Raw genomic sequence first — 23,594 nt, 5'->3', positions numbered from 1 at the left:
TTGTTTATTTTTCAAGCCTACTCTAACAATATTTATATTTGGCGCTTCTTTTAAGAGTTACCCTGATGCAAATGTGGCGCCATCCTAATTTAATACATTTTGACGACACTTTTTCATATACACAGATGACTCTCCTTACCTCTACCCTCCATAGCTAGCGACTTATAAAGGTATTACTTTACTTATACAGCACGAGGTATAAATAAATAAATATACTACGACAATACACACATCGCCATCTAGTCCCAAAGTAAGCGTAGCTTGTGTTATGGGTACTGAGATGAGTCATCTTGAAAGTTTTTATGAATCATTACACAAATACTTATATTTATTTTATATGACGTTTATTATTTTTTAAACTGTTGAATTCTCATTCACTTCGCTATTAACAATTGATACATTTGACAATATTGGAAATAAATAAATCCTAATTGATTGTGATATTTATGTGTGATTAAATCTTACTCAAGTTTATTATTTTTTATATTTATTTTTATTAGTATTTTATTTGTGTAATCTTGATAAGTATTAGTGTGTAATTGTTCGTAAGTATGTATATAATAATAATACACCCCACTAATCGGTTTCCCTTGGTTTTCCTAATCCTAAGTTTGCCTGGAAGAGATCGCTACTAAGCGATAAGGCCGCCCTTTGTATCCTACTTTTCAAGTTTATTTTTGTTGAGTTCTTTGTTTTTTTTTCCTATTTGTGGTGTAAAAATAAAGTGTATAAATAAATTTAAAAAAATATTTGCCACTGACTGGCGTGGAGTCAAGAAGCGTGGAGTATATGACATATACTTACGGCCAATCCAAATTATTATTTTTAAAAACTACACAGACGTCTGACGTAAGCGTTACTTCCGTCAGAATAAATATGAATTAATCCCTAGTCGCGCCTAAAGAAGTTTTACTTCTTTACAACTTTTTCAACATTATTTCATTCGTACAGGTCGTTTATGTGTTAGCAATAAGTGTAACTCACCGTAAAACTTCGATTTCGCTAACAAACTGCCCTCTATAACGAAACCGTCCTTTCTGTTGGAAATATAGAAGGCGGAGATCGGCGGATGATGCGAGACCTGGGAATTAAAAAAAAAAAAGGATTATGCAAGTCGTTAGAGACCAAAGGCAAAGTGGGGTTACTTTAACCCATAGAATAAGCAGTGGCGTGCACTTCATACATGCACAAAAGCACTGCATACCCTAAAATTGAGATATAGCTCTTATAGGAGGAGGATTTTATCCAATATATGCAATTTTCCTACTGTATGCATACCCTGGTAAGAAACCTGGTAAGAGAATAAGGTACATACAGAACCCTCATTCAGTCATTATTACGTGAAGTGCAGCGTGACGAAAAACAGTGAACACGTCCAGCGCGCGCCCGACTTCACACCCGCGGAATGTTGCTAGCTCAGAAACTTTTCCCACATTTATGGTATACGTTAAGAACGATAAAGATATTTTTGACTTTGAATTTGAAATCTCTTATATACGTGTGATTTCACACCCGCGCAATGTTGCTAGCTCACTAACTTTTAACATTTCCCCCATTTATGGTTAACGTTTAGAACGATAAAGACATTTTTGTCTTTGACATTTCTCATGTAATGTACGCATCAAAATGGGCAGCTATGTGCCTACTTGAATAAAGATATTTTTGACTGTCAACTGGTCAATGGAATATAGTGACTAACTGTCTGCCTGTTCGAGAAACAGTACTAAAGTGGAGTGGTTTTTGATGCTTCAATACTAGTCTTGTACTGGGTTTCTGTACGTTCTTAAATCTGTGTTCCAATCCAATCGATTTAGGAGGAACGCAGAATTAGGATCTCATTATCATCATCCGCAGTTTATAGGCGATTAGATACGCGTCGCGTAGCGTAGGCACTATGTACGTGTCGGTCTCTTATCTTCAATAGGGTTGTCACTTAGAAGTTTTTGAATTAGTTTGTATGGGAAAATAAATGAGCTTCTTATGATTTCATATTTGAACAGGGTGATTCCTTATAAAATATACTTATGCATACTTCAACAGTATTCCGTTATTACGTTTCACGCTGTATAGGCGTGACGTCATAAGTTTGAAATCTGCGTTTCGCCTGTCATGGCGGATCGAGATTTTGCGATTATTTATTGAAAATAAATACTAATCTCGCTTGGAAGATAAATAAAAATACGTTTTCCACAATACATGAATATCCATATATCATTAGATAAATATAATATTTTATCGATTCCTTGTAACTGTCATCATTTCTCAAATCTGCCTATTCTCAAGCATTTTTCATCACGGTGTTTTCCTTCGTCGTTGAAGCAAGTGATATTTCAATTGCTTAAAACGCACATAACTTAGAAAAGTTAGAGGTGCGTGCTGGGATTCCAAACACCGTCCCCCCCCCCCCCAAGTGAAGTCGAAGTCCCACCCACTTGATCAAATGTATATACCTCGTAATATACCTCGCGATGTATTAGATGCGTTTTTACACACAGAAGTAGAAAAATTAAAAACTGCAGTAGAGATCTGACCTGTTCAGCTATATAATACGTGTAGGTGTCTTGGTCGGCATGCTGCCAGCAGCATCGGAAGGTTTCGCCCAGAACCGGGTTGTAGGGCTTCTTCAGACCCTTCGGCTTCCGGTACAGCCCCGACAGGTACCATTTGAGGACACCTTTGAATCTTTGGTACGGATCTTCAGCGGTTTGCGCCCTGTAAAGAAACACTTTTGAAGTTATACTTCGTTTGGCGCGTTAGGGAAAAATTATGGGAGTAAACTTACACGATGCGCGCGCACACCGTCACGAAAAACCGACACCCTGAAGTTAGCTTTAAGGTTTTGCAGTGCACTTTCAATTGTCAAAGTCTGCGGGCTCATTCCGGTGATTTCATTGATTCAATTGTACATTAATCTCAAATTTTAATGTTGAGTCAAACTTGGTTGTTCAATAATAAGTATTCCAAGTCTAATTACTTATGTTTATTATGTCCATTTCTTTAATTTTTTTTATAGCCTTTTGTTAGTGTACTTTTTTTTTCTACAAATGTAGAATAAGGCGAAAGATAAAATTTTTGAAAAGGTTCTTATCTTGTTACACAAAAGAAGTTTGTATCACTCATGCGGGGAAAGTAGTATCTTGACGCTCGCTGTTGCGGTTGAAAAAGAACCGATTGCCCATTTTAAAATTATTCTTGGCACACGCAAATTGAGGTTGACGCGTCTGACAGTTTAATTTAATAAATAAAACTGTAATTAAATTGAAATTAATTTTAAATTTTTCCCCGCATGAGTAATACAAAATAGTATGTGCAACAAGTGCGACATCGATTACCCACTCAAGCGAGTGACCGCACTCGCTTCTCTTGTGCGTTCAACTTCGCTTTCGTGGGCAATCGACAACTTGTCGCACTTGTTGCACAATATACTAATAACTCCTAACGCGTTTACATAAGTACACATATGTTTTTTTTTGTATAGAAGCAAGGCGTTACTTTAGCTTTATTTACTCCGCGAAAAGCTATGAATTTCGGAAGGGGCAATTTGGGAATTTATAATTTCTGAACTTTATCTGGTCTGTCGGGAGGCTTTGGCCGTGGCTAGTTACCACCCTACTGACAAAGACGTGCCGCTAAGCGGTTTAGTGTATGCCTACTATACTCCATAACAGATTAGCCCGCTACCATCTTAGACTGCATCCTCAATTATCACCAGGTGAGATTGCAGTCGAGGGCTAACTAACTTCTAGTGGAATAAAAAAAAAAACTCTATATTCCCCACCAAAAATATCTTCGGAAATGTACACTCATCGTCAGATGTTGACTCTACAATTTGTTGTAATCTGTTGCCGCTATAAAAGCAAATAAAAGGAATAAAATAAATCACGACATGTTTTTTTTTTTTTGCCGTTTTTCTAGACAACGGTACGGACCCTCTTGTGAGGTTGGCTGGTATTTATTGATATACATTTCTGATCACTTATAATTAACAAGAAGTAATTTAAACTGTTGCTCACTGTGCCAGCAGGTCCGCGTGGTAATAGTTGTCGGACAGCTTGTCCAGGAACGACCGCGGTTCCAGGATGAATGTGGGCAGCACCACCTTGGACAGATCCATCCCGGGCCGCACCTGCTTCAGCAGGAACCATAGCAGGGACTTGTTCTCCTCCGCAACCTCCTCTACTAGCTCCCCGGACTGGAAAGATGGACAGCATTCATGGAGTAGGTTTAAATGAGAGTTCTAGCATTAAAAAAGCTGTTTTATTTATATATTTTTTGAAGTTATGCTTCTTTTAAAAAAAAAAAATAAAAACGTGACAATTATGAGAGTAAAGTTTTACGATGCGCGCGCACACCGTCACCAAAAACCGACTCCCTGAAGTTAGCTATAAGGTAAGGTTAGCTAAAAAAATGGCACACACACGCACTAAGATCATGCGTATAATTTCCTGCAATCCTGAGGGTCTACATCTCCGGAAACTAAACCTCGCACTGGGTTTTTCATCATTTTATATCATCTGCATACCCTGTGCGTTGATTTATATATTTTTTGAAGTTATACTTCTTTTGGCGCGTTAGGGAAAAATTATGGGAGTAAAGTTTTACGATGCGCGCGCACATTGTCACCAAAAACCGACACCCTGAAGTTAGCTATAAGGTAAGGTTAGCTAAAAAAAAGTGGCACACACACGCACAAAGATCATGCGTATAATTTCTGGGATCTTGAGGGTCAACATCTCCGGAAACTAAACCTCGCACTGGGTGTTTCTTCATTTTATATCATCTGCATACCCTGTGCGTACCCTCTATGCACGCCACTGTGTATGGACGATTGGAATAAAGTACTGCTATTGGGTCTGGGGTGCCCGGCCAAGAAGAGGCATAATATGTTTAGTTTAGAAGTGTAAATAATGTACATACATTGTGAACGTATGTGAACTTTTATAGATAACTAGCGTACGTTTCGCCGGGCTAGATTTTCTTTATTTTATTTAAACAATAAACTTACATCATTAAATCTTTAATTTAAGTCTCATTATATATTAAATCATTTATTTATCTCCGTATCCATTCTCTTCTATTCTCTTCTCGAGCGGGTGAAGATCATTATCTACACCCATGTACACCCAACAATAGAATATCATCATAGTAAATAACAGCTTGTTTGACAGTTCAAAAATAGGAGTGCTCCGATCGTCACCAAACTTTACAGGATTACTCGCCAGGTCAATCCGGAGATTCCCTGAAAGTTTCATTGAAATCGGTCCAGCCGTTTTGGAGCCTATACGGAACATACACACACACTTTCTCTTCGATATATATATAGATACACCTAAATGTAATACTTAGTCGATGGGAAAATACAAAGGCTTTATTAATATTATTATATTGGCTCTGGATTCCTGGTATTTTTACCCTGGAAGTATAAGCTTTCTCGTATCTAAGAAGTACTTACCACGCCGATCTCCGTGTCGGGGTCTTCAGCATAGCAGCTGTGTATCCTGGCCAGTACATCCCGCTTCCTGGTTCCCGGATCCTGGCTCGGGATTTCTGGCATCCCCGGCCTGGAACCCTCGCTGTCCGTGTCCGAGGCCGCGCCCGCTAACTCTACGAGAAAAGTGGGGGATGGGTGCGTATTAGCTATAGCTACAGGGCTTACTCTATAGGGTACGTAGCGATCTACTCAGTTATTTGGAACAGTAACTACATAATATGGACACCAAAGGAGCACTAGCTTCTTACAGTATGAATGATAATATAGTCTTTTTTTCTTTAATTAATATCTATTTAAGACGCCATCTTTTAAAACAAATTAAAGTGGAAATTTCCATACCAAAGTTTTTTTTAAAATTTTCCACTAAATAGCCATTATATAATGTTTTAGCTATTTTCGTTATAACACCGCCGCAGCCATTAGCTTTATTTTTTTATATTATTTGTTTGTTTCGTATGGATTCTTTTTTCTGATTTTTTTAAATTGTTGCTTTTTTTTCTTTAATTAATATCTATTTAAGACGCCATCTTTTAAAAAAAATTAAAGTGGAAATTTACATACCTAAGTTTTTTTTAAATTTTCCTTTTCTTTAAAACTAAATAGCCATTATATTATGTTTTAGCTATTTTCGTTATAACACCGCCGCAGCGATTAGCTTTATTTTTTATATTATTTGTTTGTTTCGTATGGATTCTTTTTTCTTATTTTTTTTTAATTGTTGTTTTAGGTTTAAAGAAACTTTTAAATATTGTTTTTGTTTTTATTTTTTAAAATTTTGTTTTAGGTTTCTCAAAAGAAACAGTTTAACTTAATGAGAAATCAATTTTAACATAAAGAAGTGGTAATATGTTATCTAGTTAGTGTGATACGTAACTAGCAGCTTAAACTAATAACAGTTTTCATTAGTAAAACGAAATAAAAGGTGGCGCGTTTATAAAAAATTTAAACAATGTTTTTTAGCTTATTTTTAAATGATTTAAAAGATTTCTCGCATCAAATCTCTTTAGGTAGACTATTCTGTGGTATTGCACCCTCAACCTGTATACTTTTACTAACTGGCGTGCACTTCATACATGCACAAAAGAACTGCCTACCCTAAGATTTTTGTGCTACTCATAAATGCGAATGCGTCGTAAACTTACTGACGTTTTACTGCCATACTCAGTTCTGGTCTCATTTAATTGTAGAAATTAAAACGTCAATTAATAATGCACGCTGTTTAAAAGTGTGTTACGGAGGTGTACATTATAAGTTTTTTTTTCTGAATATAATATAGCCTACGCTCTAATACTCTTTCGTCTATGACGGAGAAGGTCTGTGCCAAAAAGTGATATTTTAATGTACTAAACATGTTGTAGTAACTTTTTTTATACATTGACGTTAAAGTGTTTCGATATTCGAAAGCGAATTGACGTTATCGGACGCGTACTTTTCGCACTAAGGGTAATGAATGCATTATGAAATCGGCACCTTTTATGTCCAACACCTCAATGCTTTAGACATAAAAGGAAAACAATGTCTGATACATTATTAATATCCAATAATAATAACAATTTATTTGTGATCTATTAATAATGAATTATTATCGCAAATCTCTTGTGCTAGAGTGCATGTCAACAGAGCTTAGTAATAGTACGAATGTGGTGCCTACACGTTTTTTTTGAAGTGAAACTTCTTTATCGGCGTTGGAAAAAAAACCGTCACATTTTTCGGTTACGCTTTTTTAATGCCGTTACCAGTTAGCCTTACGTTATAACTCGTACTGGAGATTTTCTTCATTTTATATCATCTGCATACCCTGTGCATACCCTCTATGCACGCCACTGACAGGACGTGTTCCTTGCATGCCCTGCGTGTTTCTCTGTTTATAGACGATGGTTTTACACTAAATATCATTTAGGTCATATGTTTGGTCCATCAAAAAAAAAAAACCTTTGTGTGTACACGCGTTAGAAGTTATACTTCTGAGGCATAACAAAATAAAAATCTTTTAAAAATTTAACGACACTAACAAAAGAATAGTATTTAATACATTGAAAGTTTTATTATAACGCATTATCTTGTTAAATAAAGATACGTGTGTGTACTTATGTACACTCGTTAGAAGTTATACTTCTTTGGCGTTTTAGCTTTCGCCCTATTCTACGTTAGCAGAAAAATCTACACTAACAATAGAAAAAAGGTATTTCATACATTGAAAGTTTTATCATAACGCATTATCGGACAACCAAGTTTCACTACAAATTTAAATTTGAGATTTTTGTACAATTGAATCAATTAAATCACCGGAATGAGCCCGCAGACTCTGACAATTGAAAATGAACACTGTCAAACCTTTTTTTGGAGTCGGTTTTTCGTGACGGTGTGCGCGCGGATCGTAAAAATTTGATCTCATAATTTTTCCCTAACGCGCCAAAAGATATAAACTTCAAAAAATCTACATAATTAAAGAAGTTTTACTCAATATTAAAAGGTCAGATTTTTGTACAATTGAACCAATTAAATCACCGGAATGAGCCCGTAGACTTTGACAATTGAAAGTGTACACTGTCAAACCTTATAGCTAACTTCAGGGTGTCGGTTCTTAACGGTGTGCGCGCGCATCGTTAAAATTTACTCTTATCATTTTTCCCTAACGCGCCAAAAGAAGTATAATTTCAAAAAAAACTGACTTCGACATACGGCAAAAAAATTGTTGATTTTTAATAACAGCTCGTACGATTTCGATAAAATTTTAATGGGACCACCTGAAGAGTATGCCCTTTAAAACAAACAAAGAATTTTTCACATCGGTTCAGGCGTCTTCGAATAATTGGGAAACATACATAAAAAAAAAAAAAAAAGTTTCCGACGAATTGAGAACGTCCTCCTTTTTGAAGTCGGCTAATAAGGAATGTCCCATTTTTTTACTCAGACAGTGCAGCCACCGTACAGTGACGCATTAACAATTGAATTACGGTAAAGATACGCTAAATGGCACCTCACTTAGCACAGTGATAACGTCAGCAAACATTGTTTACTATCATGTGTGTGGTAGTTTAAGGGCGCCTTTCCACCAGAGATGTGCTATGCAGCTATGCTGCGAAGATGTGAAATCTACGCTACGAAAATATGTTACTGTTTCCACCCATACTAAGCTTTGTAGCTGTGCGAGGAAGATGCGCTATGAAGATGCGCCGCCGATTTCGTGTCCAGAATCTATGTTTCCTTCGTCGGAGTAAAAAGATGAATTCATCTTCCTCCATGAGTTCTTCGCGCATTGCGAGATATAAAATAACTTTTTGCTTCCACGATGGCATGTCTACTTTCAGCGACAAACGCGGGCATACTGTAGGTACTCTGCTCTGCACATATTCCCCACTCGCAACGGCCCAAAGTCAAAGTCAAATATTTCTTTATTCAAATAGGCACATAGATGGCACTTTTGATGCGTTATTATATACAAAATGTGTACATAGCAGTGAGTAGTGATGGCGATAACTACAATCGTAAACTTAAAACTAAAGCTACGAGGGTTCCAATCGCACCCTGGTCTAAGAAGAAGCCCACAACAAACTTAGCCGGGTGTTCTTTTTGTTATCACCATCTCACATTGTCATTAGAAAATATTTAAGAAGCAACCTGGTTAGAGCAATTGTTTACACCCAAGCTTTTTTATCGTTTACGTAATCCTTTATACTATAATAGGACTTTTCTATAAGCTTTCGCTTAATACAAACTTTGAACTTCTTTAGTGACATCCCCAAGATATCAACCGGTAATTTATTGTAAAATTGTATACAATTTCCTTTAAATGAATTGCTTATTTTGTGTAGTCTAGTGTACTGCACTGCAAGTTTATTTTTGCTTCTAACGTTCAAATGATTGCAGTCACATTTTCTTTTAAATTTTGATATATTTTTGTGAACATACATTAAATTTTCAAATATGTATTGGTGTCATTATTTTAACATCTTTAAATTTATCTTTCAATGACTCCCATATGACTCCCATGATGCCTGCCCATAGCAGGCATCCATAGCACGCGTCTTTCCATATAAAAACATATCTTAGTTGAATCCGTTTCCACCAAGGCTAAGCCATGTGCACCAATGAATATGATTGGTGGATATCAAACGCATCATAGCAACGTAGCATAGCACATGTCTGGTAGAAAAAAGCAGCCTTAATATTATAAGCTCGGGCCACGCGTCAATGTGGCTCGATTGTGTTATTAATTCCCGTTCCCGTGGGAATTGAGGATTTGATTAAATTAATTTACTAACCGAAATAAACAAGCTGCCTACTATTATGGTTTTATCATAAATTCTTACGAATTTTACCGTACGCCACCGCGACGTCGCCAAAAGGTAACCTCTAAGGAAATTAATTAACACTAGTTGCACCTACCTACTCCTCACAAAATCAATTAAGATATTCCATATAAATAAAATAATTCCCACATTATTAATTGGTAGGTCACATCGGTTAAAGTTTTGATTTTTTTTTTATACACACTCTAGCCCCAAAGTAAGCGTAGCTTGTGCCACGGGTACTAAGATGACTGATAAATAATTTTATGAATAATATACATTTAAATTTATAATCCCTACTAATATTATAAATGTCAATGTAAGTTTGTTTGTTACGCTTTCACGCAAAAACTACTAAACCGACCCTCATGAAACTTTGTACACATATTCTTGGAAGTGTTAGAAGTAATATAGGATACTTTTATCCCGACATTAAGTTCGGTTCCTTTGGGAGAGGGGATGAGTGTTTGACAATTTTACACCATAACTCCGACAAATTATAACCGATTTAAATAATTATTTTTGTACTATAGAGGTTATAATATTCGTTTAATTTTGCCCAAACTGTAGTTGGAGATAGATCTTTAAAAAAAAAAACAAAAAATTAAACAAATATTATAACCTCTATAGTACAAAAATAATTATTTAAATCGGTTATAATTTGTTGGCACAGCCCTCTAGGGCAGAACTCCTCAGCGGACATCAACAAACCCCTCATTTAAGGCTTAGCGATACTGAATACTTTAATTTTTTTAGAACTACAACTAAATTGAATACCACATCAAAAAACAAAATCAAACGCAGACGAAGTCGCGGGCAATAGCTAGTATTCATATAAACACCCAGACACTGACAAACATTAAAGTTCATCACACAAACATTTTCCAGTTCTGGCAATCGAACCATCGGCCTTGGACTCTTGAATTTTATAGAGACATGAAACATTGTGTCTGAATTTCAAATGATTCTGTTTTTTGTTATCACCATCTCACAGTCTAGTTGAGCTATGAAGTAAGAGCAATTCATAACTACTTTGACTAGATTTTTGGCATAGAGTTAGTTGAAAGGATGGAGAGTAACATAAGTTTTTTTTTGTCCCGGAGAAAACATCGAATCCCGGAAGTATGGTTTACAGGAACATTAGTATCTTTACACCGAAAATAGTAATTCCTACACGTCGTAACAAAATAACCGAACGACTTATTCACCGCGGAGCGCTGCTAGTCATTTCATATTTAAATACGAACTGACAAATGTTTAGAAAGTAGACCCAACATTATATATATTTACATAGTAAACTAACCTCCATTGCAGTGCGACAAGTCTGAAACGCTATCGGCGTTTCCATTCGCAATTTCCACATCCGTTTCCTTGAAACGCGTCAAGATCGCCGAATCGACGGAGTACTTCCGGTTAAGCGGAAACGCGCATGGCTCTGAGCTCTGCCTCGCCAACTTCTTCTGGCGTTTCAGTAGGGAGAATATGCTGGAGCGTCTTCTACCCTTGTCCTTCATCTTGGCTGATATCATCATGTCGGTTTCCTGCTCCATCTTCTCTAATAACATTGCCGTTATCTTCTCTTTCTCATTCAATTGCACTTATTGATAAACGTAACACAATTTTTCACGAGTTAATCTACGCATAGTTAACAACGTCATCGGACAGGGGTCGTAAACCTAAATGGTTTATTAAAAACTTTTATTCCACAAACAATTTCCCTGAGATTATAAATCATTTAGAGAAGTAACTGTACGAAGTTGTCGTACGTTTTTATTAAACCATCGTCTAAGACCATTGTGTACGGAACTCTTAATGCGCGAGTCCGACTCGCGCTTGGCACGTTTTTATTTAATGTCTGTAGAGGATTTCACTTTCACTATCACAGTACCTACTGTTTACACTTTTTGTGATAAAATTTCGCTTCAGTCCACAGAGTAAATATAGCTGTGAGATAATTTTTAAATAGAAAAAATAAACTGCGTAAACAATAGGTATATTCAAATATAGTTTTGCGGGCTCCTGTATCAAGTTAACTTATGGATATTTACATTCAAAATTTATTTATTCACGTAGGCCTATCACAGGCACTTATGAAGCGTTCATACATATATGTTTACATAACTGTAAGGGGATGGTGATAACTTCGTTCGCCAACTTAAACCTGAAGCTACGAGGGTTCCAAACGCGCCCTGGTCTAAGAAGAGCCCACAACAAACTTAGCCGGGAAAATTTTTAAAAGATAAATTACAGCTGTATATATATATTTTTTTTTATACTTGATAGATTTGCACTTGACAACAATCATGGCTAAGCAGGCTTGCCTAGAAAATGCCTATTCACTCTTGCCTTGAAAACGTTCAAGTTGTATGTATCAGAAAACACCGAATTGTATGTATATAGTAACATACAAAATGAATTCTTTCAGAGAAATAGCTGTACTAGCTTGCCATAAAAACATACGCGCGGAAGACCATAACATCACCTTTTTTTACAATTAAGGTCAAATAAGAACTGTGTTGTCTGTGTTTCCGCACCGAACAGCCAGGCTGTTTCTTTGCACAAAAAATGGGCAAGCCCGAACCAAATCGGCACATTTTTGTCGGTGGGCCGTGGGATGGTAACCAGCCAAAGTCTCCCATCAGACCGGAACAGAGAAAATTCAGAAATTATAAATTCCCAATTTGGCCCCGCCGGGGGTCGGATCTAAGATCTACTGTTAAGTCCTACTCTACTGTTAGTTCATTGTAAAGTCAACAGCTCTTGAGGATGCTCCGGTTTCGGAGCGAAACGTGCGCAGAGGATACATTGCGGAGGATCTGTTTGGTGTGGAGTATACGGATTGAAGTAATTATAAATTACACCATACCGATTTTCCTGCTGTTCGCGGAGTATAGCTTAATTTTAATAATATATTATGGATTTCCGCAAAGTAACGCCTGCTTCTATCCAATACCTCTGCGCCAGAGAGGTTGTTACGGAAAAATTTTAAAGACCTCGCTAATCAGCAATGTAGGCCAGATAAGATAATAAAGCGATAAGAAAATTTCTCTGTCTCAACTAATAGGTATTATAAATTAGTTTATTTTATGACGCTCATACCTTGGAGGCTTGAAAGGTCAGTCTTCTGTGGGATGCAACTTGTGTTGATACCCTAGCTGCTTCACACATCCAGGCCACTTCGTCAATGGTAGGTGCGGCTGCTTCCAGTGCCGAGCAGGCCAAGAGGCGTAAATATGAAAACCTGGATAGCTGCTTCATTTTTGTGCCTTTTGGAGTAGAGACTTTGGGACCGTGGGGTCCGGAGGCAAGAGCCCTTTTCAAAGAATTATCGAAAAGGGTTATCGAGTCTACCGGTGATCCTAGAGCGGGCAGTTACCTTGGCCAACGAATTAGTTTGGCCATCCAGAGGGGCAATGCTGCCAGCATCTTAGGAACTGTGCCTCGCTGCGGTGGTTTCGAGGACGTTTTAGATTTTATTTAGTTTTTAAATAGGTTATAGTTATGTATTAATAAAAAATATATTTTAGAGATAAAAAAAATAACTAAGTATAAAACTTAAATAAAGTTTTATTGTTCCAATATGCATAAAGACCTTCTATTAATTCTTCTGAAATATAGCGGCACTTTGCAGGGCGTGCAAGCAACAAGTCCGAATAACCGAATATATTACATTAAATATGCATTTTATATATTTCTTATGATTTGCGTTGAATTTTTATTAATTAACTAGCTGTTGCCCGCGACTTCGTCTGCGTTTGATTTTGTTTTTAAAGTATTCAGTATCGCTAAGCCTTAAATGTATAGTATATGTATAGTTGTATATATATATATATATATATAACATGTGACTGACAATTAATTATAGACAAATAATTTGCAATAAAATAAAATTGTGACTTTACTTAAAGATCTAAGATATCCTATCTCTTAAGTTGGACCAGACAGCTCACGGTGTGCCAATTTAATTTAAAATCGGTTAAGTAGTTTAGGAGTCCATCGCGGACAAACATCGTGACAGGAGATTTATATATATTAAGATTTATTTAATAATGAATTTGTTATCATATGAAAATCTGTCATATTTTGCTACAGTTCATAAACAAAATAAACTAAGCTAAATAAACTGAAACATAACTAATTAAATATTAACTGACGGCCGACTGGCGCAGTGGCCAGCTACCCTGCTTTCTGAGTCCTAGGCCGTGGGTTCGATTCCCACAACTGGAAAATGTTTGTGTGATGAAAATGATTGTTTTTCAGTGTCTGGGTGTTTATCTGTATATTGTAAGTATTCATATGTATTATATTCATAAAAATATTCAACAGCTATCTTAGTACCCATAACACAAGCTACGCTTACTTTGGGGCTAGATGGCGATGTGTGTATTGTCGTAGTATATTTATTTATTATTTAATTGTAATTAATCAAATTCAGAATGTTATTAATTATTTTTAAGTTAAGATTTGCATGCCTTTAAATGGGCCGAACATTGTTATGTATAACTTTTTGTTACATCTATAAATTGGCATGTTTTTTGCAAATAAATGATTATGATTATTATTAAGTCCTTCAAAGTGCCGCCCTGTGTCAATCAACCTGAGCGGCACAGAAATGCCGCTAGGCAGCAGTAGTGCGGATAAGTGGACTCAACACACACCTTTGAGAACATTGTGGAGAATCAGGCATGCAGGTTTCCTCGCAATGTTTGCCTTCAACGTAGAAGCCTGAATAAAGAAATTTTGAATTTAAATATTCACAAGTTAACTTGATACAGGAGCCCGCAAAGCTATATTTGAATATAATGTCCACGCAGTTTATTTTTTCTTTTCAATAATTATCTCACCGCTATATTTACTCTGTGGTCTGAAGCGAAATTTTATCACCAAAAGTGTAAACAGTAGATTCTATGATAGTGAAAGTGAAATTCCTTACAGGCATGAAATAAAAACATGCCAAGCGCGAGTCGGACTCGCGCATTAAGAGTTCCGTACACAATGGTCGTAGACGATGGTCTAATAAAAACGTACGACAACTTGAAGCCAGTAATATTTTTGTTGATTAAAACGCACATAACTTAAAAAGATTAGAGGTGCGTGCCGAAGTCCTAACCACTGAGCTATCACCGCTAAAGAAAATTTAGAAATTATAAATTGCCAAATTGATGCCGGGAATCGAACCTGGGATCTCCAGCTTTAAACAAAGGCTCGGAAACCGATAAAATTTTCAAACCGATTTCGGTCGCTAGATATTGGAATAATTTCGGTTTTCGTTTTTTTAACCGGTTAAACATAGAAACCGGTTCTTATTTAATTTTACGCAATAGAATAGAAAAACTTTATTGCAACACAACACAATAGGAAAAACACAAGGAAAACAGTAATAGTACTTAGTGCTTGGGCGCAAAGGCGGCCTTATCACTAAAAGTGATCTTTTAAAGGCAACCTGAGCGTACGAAGCCGATAAAAAAGTGGAAATAGATTGAAATAAACCGGATTTACTAACTTTAATTTCAGTTCTTTTTTGATATATGTATTATGAAAATCAAGCCTAACATTTTACATTGAACAATTGTTAAAAATCTTAACAATCTTAGGAATCTTAAAAAATATACATTGTAAAGTCAACATCTCCTGAGTATGCTCCGGTTTCGGAGCGAAACGTTCGTAGAGTGGATAAAATTCCATAGCTTGTTACAAGTACCTTATCATCTCTTTTATTAATTAAAGTTTACCAAATGCAATAAAATCGTTCGCTCAATTAGAACAGCAACCTATAGCATTCCGGGTCGTTCAATCATTTAACCGGTGAAACGGAGAACATTAAAATAAACCGGTTAAATAACCAAAATTTGCCGGTGAATTAAAACCGGTGCCGAGCCCTGCTTAAAATGGAGTAGTCGGGTTAAGTACGTAAGATTTACGGATTAAACTGCGTACGCAGTAAATGTGCATTCGCTAATAAACATACACGCATTTGTTTTATCTCACTCCCGATCGGTATATTCAGTCTTATAAATAAAGCCAGGTGCATTAAACCTCTCATACATATTGGATGGAAGCAGGCGTTACTTTGCGGAAATCAAAGATCTATATAAATATATATATAAAAGAGAAAGTGTGTGGGTATGTTCTGTAGGCTCCGAAACGGCTGGACCGATTTCAATGAAACTTTCAGGGAATCTCCGGATTGACCTGGCGAGTAATCCTGTGAAGTTTGGTGGCGATCGGAGAACTCCTATTTTTGAACTGTCAAACTGTCAAATACAGCTTTTATTTACTATGATGTTATTCTATTGTTGGGTGTTCAGGGGTGTAGATAATGATCTTCACCCGCTCGAGAAGAGAATAGAAGAGAAAGAATACGGAGAGAAATAAATGATTTACTATATTATAAGACTTAAATTGAAAATTTAATGATGTAAGTTTATGGTTTAAATAAAATAAAGTAAAATCTAGCCCGGCCTGGGTACGCTAGTATATTATGAAAATGAAGCTTAATTTGATGTACTCCAATGTTCTGAATGCCACGCCACATATGTAGGTAAGACCGGACGTAAATTTGAAACGCTTAACAAAGAGCAAATGGCGTCATAACCATCCTGAAAAATTTCATTTTGCAAAATATCTTTTGACAGTGGACATAACGTATACATGATTAAGGAAAACATCGCGAGGAAACCTGCATGCCTGAGAGTTCTGTATAATGGGCCAGCGTGGTGGACTACAGCCTAAACCCTTCTCACTGTGGGAGGACACCTGTGCCCAGTAGTGGACCGGTAAAAAATAAATAAATAAATATACTACGACAATACACACATCGCCATCTAGCCCCAAAGTAAGCGTAGCTTGTGTTATGGCTACTAAGATGAGTGATGAATATTTTTATGATTAGGGTACATAAATACCTAAAATATACATATAAACACCCAGATACTGAAAGACATTCATGTTCATCACACAAACATTTTCCAGTTGTGGGAATCGAACCCACGGCCTTGTACTCAGAGAGCAGGATCGCCGCCCACTGCGCCGTGTGTATAATACTAGTATCTATAAGTTCGGACTAATAATAGCATTTATTTCGTTATCAATATGTAGGTATGTATGTTATAATGCACATACTTCGTAGAGTAGGTAAACATTATTTGTTTGAACTCTCGTAACCTTACTTACCTACACAAGGTCTTCGTAACGTGAGGTAGACGTATCATATTATACTGGCCGTTGCCAGCAACTACGTCCGCGTTTATCTCGGGCTTTAAAAAATTCCGCAGGAATCCTCAATTTTCACGGTATAAAATATTTAAATAATATACAGTTTTTTATTCAAGACAAAAGACGTATGGTTTTCAGCTTAAAAAACAATTTGGGAATTTGTGGTCTCCGAACTTTTCGACGTGACGTGAAAGACGTGCGGCCGCCAAGCGACTTAGCGTTCCAGTGCGATGTCGTGTTGAAACCGATTGGGAGTATAGTGTTATTATAACTGCCTTCCCCTAACAGGCTAGCCCGTCACCAACTTAGACTGGACCATCAAGCCCTTTAGCTTCAAATATACAACGTGTAACGGAATTACGAAATACTGTTGAAGTATGCATAAGTATATTTCATAAGGAATCACCCTGTTCAAATATTAAATCATAAGAAGCTCATTTATTTTCCCATACAACATTCTAAGTGTTTACTTTTGACAACCCTATTGAAGATAAAAGACCGACACGTACCTAATAGAGTTACAGGAGTTACTCGATTTTACTTTTACATGTGATAGGATAGAATAGAATAGAAAAACTTTATTGCAACACAACAATAGAAGCATGTTTAACATCCCACCATATGTGACTAACAAGAATATCCAAAAAGATTTAAATATTAAAACAGTCAGAGAGGAAATAAGGACATACAGTATTAAGTATCAAGGGCGACTAGCGGCACATGTCAACGACTTGGCAAATCAACTGGGAGGAGACGGCAGTCTTCTTTTCTCTCGACTGAAGAGAAACAGCATTCCAAATTTAATAAGTTGATATATGAGCTACTAGGGTAAATTCATCAATGGATGATACCCTGAAAAACAGAAATAAAAATTACCTTAACCCACAAACGAACGGCCCAATGTCACAAGACAGATTGCCGAGTTACAGCAATTAAAGAAACGAAAAAAAAATTGCAACACAACACAATAGGAAAAATACAAGGAAAACAGTAATAGGACTTAAGTGCTAGGGCGCAAAGGCTAGGCTATCACTAAAAGGGATCTTTCAAATGCAACCAGGTGATGTTAGGGCTGTATCTGATTTCGTTCAGTACAAACCGTGGCAATGGTTTACTCAAAAACTATTAGCGTTTCGCTTTCACAGATAAGACTCAGAGACAGTAAATAATGTACCTGTAAAGCATCTGTAAAGAATTATTTCGGTTTGCATTTACACGTATGTGTTATCTGTTCAAGGTCAAAGAGCAGCGGCCTTGGGACCCCAGAACGTGGGCAGTCCACATCGTCCCATTCGTGGGACCTCTTCCGCGGCTTTGTTCCAGCGATGGTGTTGCAAGCGTTATTAAATTGGATTTTCTAGAACAAAGAATTAGTGTTGCCAGTGCTCTCAAGTTTGAACTACTCCTAACGCCCGTTTTCATTCACACGATGTAGAAATATAAAACGGATTCAACTGATCTCGTCAACATAACACTCTCCATCGCCCTTTGTGTGATTCTAAGGCTTCTTATGAGACCCATAGAGCCAACGCTGGCCACGAGCACTGTTCTGACACTTTGGTCTTCACACTTCGGCACATCCCTACTTACTATTATAAATGTCAATGTAAGTTTGTTTGTTACGCTTTCACGCAAAAACTACTTAACCGATCCTCATGAAACTTTGTACACATACTCTTGGAAGTGTTAGAAGTAATATAGGATACCTTTTATCCCGACATTAAGCTCGGTTCCTTTGGGAGAGGGGATGAAAGTGTATGACGATTTTACACCATAACTCCGACAAATTATAACCGATTTAAATAATTATTTTTGTACTACAGAGGTTATAATATGTGTTTAATTTTGCCCAAACTTTGTGTAGATCTGATGAATGTGGTTGGAGATAGAGGACAGAACACCTCAGAGGACCCCTTATTTAAGGCTTAGCGATACTTTAATTTTTTTTTGGACAAACAAAAGAACAAAATCAAACGCAGAAGAAGTCGCGGGCAACAGCTAGTTTATAATATTAGTATGGATTGTACAGTTAGTTTTTTTTTCTCTACAAGTTAGCCCTTGACTGTCTCACCTGGTGGCAAATTATAATGCATCCTAAGATGGTAGCGGGCTAACCTGTTAGGGAGTATGATAGTCATACCCCTAATCGGTTTCCACGCGACATCGCACCGTAACACTAAATCACTTAACGGCACGACGTCGCCAGTTGGTTGGTAACTAGCCACGGCCAAAGCCTCCCACCAGACAAACACACCACATTGTTAACCGTTAATAAAGATTCACGTGTTCTTTATTATAGTGGTATTGTTAAAAAAATTAAAAAAAAAAAAATTAAACATGGTCACAATAATAATAAACAAAAAGACATGTAAAACAGAAAAAAAAAATTGTATTAATTTAAGGACGAAAGACAAAAGGAGAAAGCTAATAAAGAAACCCAAATGTGACTAGCCAAGTATTTTAAGTATTCTATAATAATGCATTATTAACGAGGGTGTTTTCTATGAACATGATGTTAATCCTCATCCAAATAAATAAGTTAGACATCACGATTTTTAAAAAGCCAAAACAAATGCGGTCAAATCCGCGGGCGACAGCTAGTCAACGATATAAACCTTTGTAAACATATCTGCATTCTATATCAAAAACACACTGTTGTTTTATTGTTCGTACTCAAATTCATATAAATTTTTGAAATGTTTTCATCGCCTGTATGTATTGAGAACGTTTGAACGCACGTTGTTTACGTATTTAACAAAACATTGCTAGCCCTTGCTAATCTATCTTGCATACAAACACGAAAAATTCTGATTCGATCGCGTAGAGATACTCCGAGCATAGCTCTCTATATATATATATATTATGTTGAATATTACTAAAGCGAAATAAACTTTGAAAATGGAAACGCTATTGAATGAGTAGACAAACGTAATATCGAGTACGTATTGCCAGACGCGCGCCGGTTTAGTCACTGAGTGGTTACTCAGAAACGGCTGGTAGAGATAACGTGTAGAGGTGCGCTTTTATTATATGTTAAACGTTATTTAATAAACAGTTTAATATCAAATATTGTATAGAAGCAGGCGTTACTTTGCGGAAATCCATGATATAATATCAAAATTAAGCTTAATTTGCTATACTCCGCGAAAAGCGGGAGAATCTGTGTGGTGTAATTTATAATTTCTTCAATCCTTATACTCCACACCACACAGATCCTCGGCAATACACCCTCTACGCACGTAGGTGCGTTGCCGAGGATCTGTGCGGTGTGGAGTATAAGGATTGAAGACACCACACAGATCCTCGGCAATACACCCTCTACGCACGTAGGAGCGTTGCCGAGGATCTGTGCGGTGTGGAGTATAAGGATTGAAGACACCACACAGATCCTCGGCAATACACCCTCTACGCACGTAGGAGCGTTGCCGAGGATCTGTGTGGTGTGGAGTATAAGGATTGAAGAAATTATAAATTACACCACACAGATTCTCCCGCTTTTCGCGGAGTATAGCAAATTAAGCTTAATTTTGATAAGTTTAATATCAATAACGTAACCGGTAACAAGTTAAGAACGTTTAAGTACAGCTTTTCGTGGCAGAGCTCGTGGAGTAATACCGCCATGTTTATTTCTGTCGCCAAGCAGCATTTGGACGGCCGATTGGCGCAGTGGGCAGCGACACTGCTCTCTGAGTCCAAGGCCGTGGGTTCGATTCCCACAACTGGGAAATGTTTGTGTGATGAACACGAATGTTTTTCAGTGTCTGGGCGTTTATATGTGTATAATAAGTATTTATGTATATTATTCATAAAGTTATTCATCAGTTATCTTAGTACCCATAACACAAGCTACGCTTACTTTGGGGCTAGTTAGGTTAGTGTGTATTGTCGCAGTATATTTATTTATTTATTATTTACTATTGCTTTGTTTGCGACTGAAAGGCGTGGCTAGTTACCACGTTACCGACGAAGGTGCAATGTAAAGCGATATAGCGCTCCGGTACGATGTCGCGTAGAAACCGTATGTGTTTAATATAACTGCCCTAAGTGGGTTTCTTGAGAGGCGGTCAAACAGTTCTAGCTTAAAAAAAACACAATGCAAATGGAGTGCATAGGCAAGAAGGCATTGCCTACCCAATATGACAAGCACAGAGCCTTCTTCTTTTTTTTTCTACAAGTTAACCCTAGACTCCAATCTGCCCTTGACTGGTGGCAGACTAATCTGCCTGCCATATTAGACTGCATGATCACTTACCACCAGGTGAGATTGCAGATGCAGTCAAGGGCTAACATTTAGAAGAAAAAAAAAAGCTCCATGCTTGTCTTATTGGGTAGGCAATGCCCTCATGTCTATATGGAGTGCATCGTGTTTGTTTATAAGCTAGAACTGTTTGAGAGTCTCTCAAGAAACGACCTTCAAGAGTTCGTGCAAACAAATAAAAACGTTACTTCGCGCGACATTAAACAGGTAGTAAAAATGATGTTTGCACAGTGCTCTGCGTTCTAACGGACGCGTATGGGTCTTTTATTTTATGTTTATAGACGAGTGTGCCTAGAAGATGCCTATTCACTCTTGATTTGAAGGTACTCATATTGTAGGCACTGGGGAAAATGGAAGCTGGAAGGTCATTCCAGATCCCAGCGGTGCGGATCAGAAACGAAGATGCGAAGATGAATGGGTCAACACAGTTAGGGCCATTGGTCATTATATTAAAAACTCGTAGCGATGTGTCTGTGAATCACTAGCGTCTAATTTATGATACAAACAAACGAAATAGAAACAAAATGGTAGATCATTTTCTATCTATAAATAAATAAGTATACTACGAAAATACACACATCGCCATCTAGCCCCAAAGTAAGCATTAGCTTGAGTTATGGGTACTGAGATGACTGATGAATATTTTTATGTATAATATACATAAACTAGCGGACCCCAGCGCCATCTGTCGGGCTGATTTGTGAATCTAAACCATCCAGGGTGCCACCAAAACGCATACCAAAAAATTCATTCAAATCGGTCCAGCCGTTTAGGAGGAGTTCAGTGACATACACACGCACACAAGAAATATATATAGAAAGATACTTAGAATATACATATAATCACCCAGACACTGAAAAATATTCATGCTCATCACACAAACATTTTCCAATAGTGGGAATCGAACCCACGGCCCTGGACTCAGAATGTCAATTACTCGCGGTGGTGCGCGTGTCCAGAAGATTTTTACTCCCAACTCAGTTTTGTTATGGTTTGAACGCAAAATATTTTTTTTTTTCTTCGCTGCTCAATGACACGACCGGATTCCATTGGATAACGCTGCAAACTAAAACGCGATCTAAAACACTACGTGGCCGTTTAATTGCCTAAATAAAATTAAGCGTAATCCCGCCAATCGTTATAGAATCTTGTTTTCAGTGCTTTGTTTAGCTTGGTTCACACCGCAAAATCCGGCGTTGTTAAATTAAGTTGAATCTCGATTACTCGCGGTGGGAAAATGCTTAATTGCCTGAATAAAATTTAACGTAACCAAAATAACGAAGGATTCGTATTCCTTTGGTTTTGGGATTTCACTTTCAGTGGTTTTTTAGGCTTGGTTCACACCGCATAACCCGTTGTTGTTACTTATTCAGTTGAATAAAAAATAAATAAAAATACTACGACAATACACACACCGCCATCTAGCCCGAAAGTAAGCGTAGCTTGTGTTATGGGTACTCAGATGACTGATGGATATTTTATGTAAAATATACATAAATACTTAGAATATACATATAAACACCCAGAGACTGACAAACATTCATGCTCATCGCACAAACATTTTCCAGTAGTGGGAATCGAACCCACGGCCCTGGACTCAGAATGTCAATTACTCGCGGTGGTGCGCGTGTCCAGAAGATTTTTACTCCCAACTCAGTTTTGTTATGGTTTGAACCATACCATGGTGTGTACCATGCAAAACAAAACCGCTGAAAATATAATCACGGTTACACATATATAACATTTATAATAGTAACAGCCCGCCAACCAACATAAGAACAACATGGCGAGTCAATGCTCCGATTACCTATCTCCTATAAGATACAAGGCCTACAGCACTGGGACATAATCGGCTGTATAATTAACAGGTAAATATATATGTATAATTAACATTTAGGGCCTAAAGTGCGGGGTACACCGAGCTTTCAACCAGTCTCAACACTGCGTAGGATCTTCCCGGGTATATAATCCCGGTTACGCAAATGTGATAACAATAGTTGCAGCCCGCCAACCCACATTATAGCAACATGGTGGGTCAATGCTCCAATTACCTATATCTCATGAGATACGAGACCTACAGCACTGGGACATAATCGGCTGTATAATTAACAGGTATGATTTCGGGCCTAAAGTGCGGGGTACACCAAGCTTTCAACCAGGATCTTCCCGGCTATATAATCCCGGTTACACAAATATGATAATAATAGTTGCAGCCCGCCAACCCAGATTATAGTAACATGGTGGGTCAATGCTCCAATTACCTATATCTCATGAGATACGAGATCTACAGCACTGGGACATAATCGGCTGTATAACTAACAGGTATGATTTCGGGCCT

At 37.3% G+C, this 23,594-nt stretch overlaps 1 protein-coding gene across 3 annotated transcripts in view; it reads right to left on the bottom strand.

The window, feature by feature from the left end:
* The window catches only part of LOC120635619 (oxysterol-binding protein-related protein 8), a 65,473-nt gene that overhangs the window by 16,319 nt on the left and 25,560 nt on the right, over positions 1-23,594 (bottom strand). For all 3 annotated transcript variants that reach the window (XM_039906643.1, XM_039906644.1, XM_039906645.1), the window contains 4 exons: positions 5,453-5,604; positions 4,014-4,192; positions 2,532-2,712; positions 985-1,081 (listed from right to left, as the gene is read on the bottom strand). In XM_039906643.1, coding sequence (XP_039762577.1) covers positions 985-1,081; positions 2,532-2,712; positions 4,014-4,192; positions 5,453-5,604 — 609 coding nt within the window. The remainder of the gene's footprint in view (positions 1-984; positions 1,082-2,531; positions 2,713-4,013; positions 4,193-5,452; positions 5,605-23,594) is intronic.

This window comes from Pararge aegeria, chromosome 27, assembly GCF_905163445.1.
Source record: "Pararge aegeria chromosome 27, ilParAegt1.1, whole genome shotgun sequence".
Taxonomy (NCBI): domain Eukaryota; kingdom Metazoa; phylum Arthropoda; class Insecta; order Lepidoptera; family Nymphalidae; genus Pararge; species Pararge aegeria.
Note: the sequence above shows the minus strand (reverse complement) of the source record. Positions and strands in the feature narration are given on the sequence as shown.